Source organism: Phragmites australis, chromosome 24 (assembly GCF_958298935.1).
Source record: "Phragmites australis chromosome 24, lpPhrAust1.1, whole genome shotgun sequence".
In the NCBI taxonomy this organism is placed as follows: domain Eukaryota; kingdom Viridiplantae; phylum Streptophyta; class Magnoliopsida; order Poales; family Poaceae; genus Phragmites; species Phragmites australis.
The window spans coordinates 5020536-5028062 of record NC_084944.1 but is presented as its reverse complement, the minus strand read 5'-3'; the positions used below and the strand labels follow the sequence as shown (position 1 = coordinate 5028062).

Here is a 7527-nt window from a genome sequence, read left to right as displayed (position 1 = left end):
TAGACGAAAAGCATCGGAGTGAAGGCCGTCGTCCTTGTTTGCTAGATAGAGCTACACGAGGAATCGCCACATCTTCAACCTGGAGTTCTTGCTGATCAGGCCTAGCATGCAAGTACATCTCCAACAGATATTTTAAAAATTCATCTCCTATAATACTATTACAACATCCTCTTACACTATTACAATACTCTTTATTTTTTCTATCTCCAACAGCTATCATATTTCATACTTTCTATTACTCTTCTCCTCCTTTTAAACCCACAATCAACTTTTATGAACAGTATTACGGTGCTACAGTATTTCAGCCATGGTTACCCTACCTGCTGGAAATTCGAGCGCTACACTGTTTGCGGGGTACTGTAGCTGTTGAAACCGAAGATAGCCTAAGGTGAAACTACAAGAAATTTCCTCCAGCCAAGGTAAGTCAATGGCCAATGATCTGATTCTCTGGTACCTCATCTACACGAATCATGAAACCCTGAACTCGAGTGTAACCTTGGTGTGTTGAATTTAATACTCATCTAATCAATATGTTAACATAGTGCTAGATCAAACCCATCTTAATTGCAGAAACGTAAGATACATATATTCAGTGACGTCATTAGTTCTTAACGGTGAGAGAAAAATATATCGGTGTAGCCATGTAGACCGTCAGTATAGTCATACGTATTGGTAAAAAAAAAAAACAGGTGAGGATTTGATCAGTTTAGAGTTTTAAATGTTGGATATGTGTTTAGCTACAGAGATAGAAATCCCAACAAACCCCACCATTCCCCTTTATATTGTAAGGCTAATGGAATGAGACTGCAACCAAAACATTGATTACACCTCTGATCGTGGCACGTCTAAGGTCACGACTCCCCCTAAAATTTTGGTTTCCAATTAGATCACATTAGCTGATTTGCCGAGATCAAATCCAACATGGTGCTCATACCCGTGCAATATCAAATTCTGAAATAGGCTCAGGTTGCCTTTACCAGTTAGCTAGACTTCAATCGCAGATCAGAATACAGGAACAATGGTCAGGCCCCAATGATTTAGAACACTTCAAGCCTCAAGCGATGGGAGTACGGACCAAATTCCACCAACATACCGGACCAAGTAACAAAAAGAGGCAAACCTCATGTAAAATTCCACCAACATACCGGACCAAATTCTCGTCCATGACAAAACCGGACCATGGGCACAAATAAGGTAGGTAAACTTCTTAAAAGGAGGTCTGTAATGGCAACGCTGAACTTATAACCCTCCACAACAGCAGACATGCAGCAAAATCATGACGACTCCTTTTTCTCATCCGCAGCCTCTTCAAATGTCTCTCCAGGGACAAGCTCGGGCACATCGTCATCATCATCCTGAGCAGCACCTGTGCTCGCACTAGCCTCAGCACCAGAAGCACCAGGGGCCTGCTTCTGGAATTGCTCCGCAAGCCTCCGAAGGTTGTCCAGGTTGTCAGGACCTGAATAGGAGCAAATTAAATGAGACAATATCAATTCTACAAGATTCAATAAGACAATAGAGCAAGTGACTCTATAACTTGCATAAAATATTTCAGTAGTCCTCTAGAAACTAGCAGAAAGGTGGGGACGCAAAGATAACAGTTACATGTTGAAAGCACTGTAGAGTATTATAAACTTTGAATTCAATAGATATTCATGAAAAGCGTGTAAAGAGACACGTACCAAGTTGATTGATAATTGATGGCAGCAGATCTTGAAGTTCTGTTCAAATAAGAAAATGCTAACATAAGAATACTGTCATGCAAATTTAACACAAAGTTCATAACTAATTTTACTTCAACAAATTAAATTGACAAAATATGTGTAACACAAAGAACCAGCTGATGATTTGACAGTGAATATAAGACAACATTGTCATCTAGTTAAGCACACGTTGACGAACTGAACATTATCAGGTCATTAAGGGCATCTTGACAAAGCTACTTGAGCAGATAATGCAAGTCATGTGAACATACTCTTTGTCTGTGGAGTTCCACTGACCACCCATGTATTAGCACCAATTGAAGCTTGCACTGGAGGGAAAACAAGAAAACAATGTAAAAAGAAAAGGCAGGAATTGGAGTACTAATCGTGCAGAACTTATATTTACGTGTTAAGGTATCTCACCTTTAGGATTCACAAACTGAATAACAACATCATCCTTAAAAATGTTGACCTCTTCAATACCAGGGATGGTGTTCACTCCTATTCTTTTCAGGGTGCTCTGAAGCCTTTTGTCATCGGTGGTTGTAGTCTTGTGGACTGCCTTCTTCTTCCTGCCACCAATGCAAAGCTCATAATAAGTATAGTCCAGGAGGTTCCTAGCCTGCTAGCATTGCTCAAGCATAGAATATCATGGGTAGAACATCCATCTGACAGTACAAATATGTGCCAATTTGTCCTAAGTTCATGAGTAGCAAAACATGATTGGTACTATTTAACATCAGTTGTCTATCATTTTAGTTCATAGCTCATTACCATGTTAGATTGCCTCAAGTCTGTGGCAATAACATAGGTAAGAAATGGTAGGACAAGTGCATTTATGGAAGGAACAACAAGCACACGTAAGTGAAGGTATTTCGCACACTTAATTCATCGTAAACAAAAAAAGTCATTACTCCACAAAAGGCAACAATTGCTCAAGCATAGAATATCATGGGTAGAACATCCATCTGACAGTATAAATATGTGCCAATTTGTCCTAAGTTCATGAGTAGCAAAACATGATTGGTACTATTTAACATCATTTGTCTATCATTTTAGTTCATAGCTGATTACCATCTGACAGTACAAATATGTGCCAATTTGTCCTAAGTTCATGAGTAGCAAAACATGATTGGTACTATTTAACATCATTTGTCTATCATTTTAGTTCATAGCTGATTACCATGTTAGATTGCCTCAAGTCTGTGGCAATAACATAGGTAAGAAATGGTAGGACAAGTGCATTTATGGAAGGAACAACAAGCACACATAAGTGAAGGTATTTAGCACACTTAATTCATCGTAAACAAAAAAAGTCATTACTCCACATAAGGCAACAAGCATAGGTTGTGAGTGCAACAGAAATCATATGAGCCAACACAAAGTAAAAGCACCAGGACAACTATGCATAACTGTTAACATGTCATCTTGAATACGTCTATAAGAAGAATAAGGACCTGCGCATGCTACCCTTCCCCCCGGTGCGCACGGCACCTGCCATCTTTTTGAGCTTTTCAACATTCATCTGCATGGAAGAAAAATAAATCAGTATAAAGTTCTTTCAGTAAAGGCAGCAAACAAGACACACTAACTACAACATGGAGTACAGGTGCACGGAGGAGATCACAGAAAACACTAATACAATGCCGCGGCATGAATGTAAATACGTCGCACACACAAAGGTAAAAAGCCTAACCGCAACGGTTTCAATCAACCAACGGCATGCATCCTAACTATTTCAGCAATACTAAGGCAGCTGGCATGGCAGAGGCTGTCCTCAGTTGCACATCGGAAGCCACACATAAGACATGTATGCTGCTTGCTAAGCCACTGCTAAAGAACGCTCTCAATCTACCTTCTCTCAACTAACTGCTCGCTTAATTACGTAATAACACTTCATGCAGCAGCTATTTAGAACGAAATGCTATCAGGTTATTACTCACGCTGTGAGTAAAATTAACTAATGATTTCTTCTACAGTTCAACACAAACTAATCCAACACGGCTGCTGCTCCCAAACATAATATCAAGCGATCAATAGTAACAAGCTAAACCCCTTCCCCTAACAGAACACCCCAAATGTAACAAAATCGGAACCACAAAGCACAGTGCTTCCCTACTAGCTTCGACCACGAATCGATCGAGAAAACAGCCCAAAACGATAACCTCGGACTACAACCCAAATCTGACAAAGGCGCTTGGGCGTGTAAACCAGCAAAAACACAGATCCAGTCGTCCCTAGGCCACACAAAATCGCGCGAAACACCCCTGCTCGATGCGGAAAGGAAACTACTTGTACTAGCAGCGCTGCTGCACGGCAGCCTGAGCAGCTCACCTTGGTTCGGGGGGCGGGGGGGACGCTGCGGCGGCGGCGGCGGCGGCGGCGGCGCGGGGGTGGAGAGGGGAGGAAAGGATAGGAGTGGGACTGTGGGAGGAGACCGGGAGAGGGGAAAAAGATAGAAAGATAGGGCTCGGGAGGCCGGCTGGCTCGGCTGGCTGCCACTGCGAGCCCCTTTCTAGTTTAGGGTTTTAACCCTGAGGGATCCCTGGCCGTCCGATTCGTGATGGACGGGTGCCGCCGCGGGTTCTGTCGCGTGCGGGAGTGGGGGCCTCATGCTCGGGGTTCGGGTGCGTGTTCGCTCGCCTCGCCTGTTTGGTGGCTTTCGTTACAGTCAGGTCTGCTCCGTTCGTCACTTCCGGCTCAGGGTGTCATTGATTATTTATATGATTTATCTTATATGGATTGTGTATGGGGTCTTATAAGAAATAAGTTGAGTAAAATTATATTTATTAATTAAATTGCTTGTTTAATTGTATATGTTTGAAGAGGTTAAACGGAGTTTCTGTTTGTATCAGGATGATCTATCACAATGAATCTAAAGAATACTGGATGATGAGCGTGTTGATCGGCGTCTTTTTATAGTGGGATCGAATGAACACAAGAACGTAGAAATTTATTCAAGTTCAGACCTTCCATAGAATAATAGCACTACGTCATGTGTATTTTCTTATTGATTAGATGAACTTGTTACAGAATCTCCTCACTTTGCAAGTCGGATCCTCTCCTTTATATAATAGGAAAAAATGAGTACAAGCAAATGGTCTGTGCCAAACTCTGTAACAGACTTACTTCTAACGAAACCAACTACTCCTAGTTTATCATTATAGAGGGATGCACGCCTAACCTACCATGGTCGCCCTGCAGGCCTATCAAATCCGCCAAGTGTTGTCATGTTCGCCTGCAAGGTTGTTCCATAGCATTTAATGCTATGGGACAGCTCACTCTAACTTTATGTATGTCCACGACCATGCTCGTCGAAAGGAGGTGCATGTGGAAAGAAAAAACTTTGAGTGGATGGAAGGAAAAAACTTGAGTAGATGGCATTTAATACGATTTAACTAGTTAAGTGAGTACCTGCCATATGACCAGCAAAGGTTGGTCGCAAGGTCTTCTCCATTGACTAGGGGGCTAGTCGACTGAGCCCCGACCAGGTCATGGGGTGAAGCCGTGGTCTCAAGGATATCAACCACAGGCTGACATTTGACAGCGAGAAGCCCGTCCGGTGGGGCACCCCTTTACCTATTACATCAACAGAAGCCTCTAAACTCCATTGTGGATGTGTGAACTGAATAGTTCGTTGTAATGGCATGTGGTCGGGTCTGGTGGCACCACTTAGGACCCAGGTGAGCGCATATTCACCCTGGGGAGTGGTCGCTGATGCGGCTCACTTTAATGGTCGACTTAGAAAACCGTATCTTGAGGGGAGGTTAAATATCCGGAGAGAGGGGGGAGAGAGACGTGGGGGACGAAATGGTGTCGGACCTGACGGAATTTCGATTTAACAAGTGTAGCCTTTAGAAATTCGAAAGAATCAAACCCCACAGCGACCCTTTAAATGGAGCGCAGAGTTTCCTCACGAATCTTTCCATCATCTCCCTTAGCCTTCAAGCTTCCGCGCTCAGAGCCCCTCATCTCTACCTCCGTTCTTACCACTGAATCATCTTTCTCCATCGTCCAATGGCCTGCACCGTTAGCGAGCCCACCTTCCCCAAATCCAAGTGCGATGCGATGAGGCTGAAGCAAATGCATGAAAGCAACCTGCTCACTCGTTGCCTATCCTCTTCTTGGTCGGCCTTGTGCCGCCCTTCTTCGAGTTCTTCACCACCATCATCTCCTTCTATGACATTTGTTACCTACATCTCAACCCCAATTTTATTCTCATGATGAGCATATTCTCTTATTTGTGTGAGAACTTCATCGGAGTCGAATCATGCCTAGACATCTTCCGGTTCTTCTACACATGCCAGTTGATGACCGGGCTAGCCATCGGAAGCTATGGGTTTCGTCTCCGCGATGACATCATGGTCTCCTACATCGATGTGGGCCTCAAGTTGTCGCAATCGGACTAGATGAGGGAATGGTTCTACCTCACGATAGACAACTCCTTAAACAACCTCAATGTGTCAAGCGTGCTAGCGCAAGTCATCGAAAACTGGGAGCAACCCCACGATAACTCTGAAGTTGCTAACCCTCGCCAAATGGATCGACCGGCTCTAAGAGGCCAGGCTGACAGGGTCGGACGTCATCTGCGACTTCATCAAGCGCTAGTTGTGCCCCTTTCGGAGGCGAGCACATCCGGCATTCTAGTACGATGTGCCAGACGATGTCACTCGGGAGAGTTCCTCATGTAATGTTGCAGCCGTTTTTGGGTGCTTTTTGTTAGGTGTGTGACCTCTCACATCTCCCCTTTTATCCAGATCTTACTGATGAGGTCGTCGAATCATGGGTCTGAAACTTAATATCAGCTGCCATGAGGAAATACGGTCTTCCAGCCAGCGTCCCTCCGCTGTGCGATCTTCCTTCATCGGAAAGAGCATGACTTTGGGTAAGTTTGGCATTTCCAAAATACCTGCCCCCAAGCCTTCTCCTATGATAGGGTTTCACGGTTTGTGCTGCTGTAGGGTCTTCCTGAGGTCGATGTCCTGTGCCTGACCGATAATAGACGGGGTCCTGGAGGTCTCTGAGGCCACCTTAGTGAGAGAGGCTCGCCAAGACACCCATTTCGATGCCCAATCAACCACTGCCTCGCTTAGTGTTGACCCCACTAACAACCAACCTGGTTGCAGTATAGACCCATCTAGTTGTAGTGACAATCAGGCTGCTCGGAGTCAACCATCGACCACGGGTGGAGGTTCTACGAGCAGTGCCGGTCAGCAGATGAGTGACTAGTCTCGCACTGAACCAACCGGGGTACCTAGGTTGATGTTTGTCAAGCCTCCGGCAAGGGAGGAAGAGGTCGGCGGAGGATCCGACTTCCCTAGAAGTGTCCAAACACACCGTGGGACGCCGACCTCCCCACCGCCTGTTCTTAGCGGCTTCACAAGGACACGCGTTGTGCTCACCACTCCGTCCATGCGGTAAGCTCTCCGGTTAGGCGCAGACACTTCGTGTTCTTTCCTTGACTCCGCATTTTGTTGTCGTTGTAGGTGTTTGACCCCCTCAACAACACCAACCACAACTCCTCCATCGCCTCCCTAGCTGGACACCTCAGCCCTCAGGACAGCCGTGACTCCCCCACCAAGGTCACTTGTTGTGGCCTCCACAGCTGTCGAGCCATCCGCAACATTTCCCGCAGCGCCTTCTCCTACCTTTGACCCGCTCTCTCCAGTTGCTAGCATTTCTGCCTCCATCAGCAAATGAATCATAGAGAAAAAGGTGGCAGGTCACATTTGTGCCAAGCTAGAGAAGATGGTGGCCGACAAGAAAAAGGCGAGGCATGCGCTTCAGTAGGAGAAGGTTGCGCTCATTGCCTGAAGCACCAAGC

General features: G+C 45.2%; 1 protein-coding gene across 1 annotated transcript; it reads right to left on the bottom strand.

The window, feature by feature from the left end:
• Positions 1-1102: 1102 nt before the first annotated feature.
• LOC133907637 (nascent polypeptide-associated complex subunit beta-like) lies at positions 1103-4199 on the bottom strand. Its single transcript, XM_062349704.1, has 6 exons — positions 4038-4199; positions 3161-3228; positions 2127-2275; positions 1976-2032; positions 1683-1721; positions 1103-1459 (listed from the first exon to the last, which is right to left on the bottom strand). Exons 2-6 carry the CDS (start codon positions 3226-3228, stop codon positions 1275-1277), a joined length of 498 nt encoding a protein of 165 aa, XP_062205688.1. The 5' UTR covers positions 4038-4199; the 3' UTR covers positions 1103-1274.
• Between the last annotated feature and the right edge of the window lie 3328 nt (positions 4200-7527).

Coding starts and splice junctions, on each gene's coding strand:
- LOC133907637 (XM_062349704.1), bottom strand. CDS start 3,228: ATGAATGTTGAAAAGCTCAAAAAGATGGCAGGTGCCGTGCGCACCGGG. Junction 2,033..2,126: donor TCAGTTTGTGAATCCTAAAG/GTGAGATACCTT, acceptor TTTTCCCTCCAG/TGCAAGCTTCAATTGGTGCT. Junction 1,460..1,682: donor ATCAATTATCAATCAACTTG/GTACGTGTCTCT, acceptor GCTCCTATTCAG/GTCCTGACAACCTGGACAAC.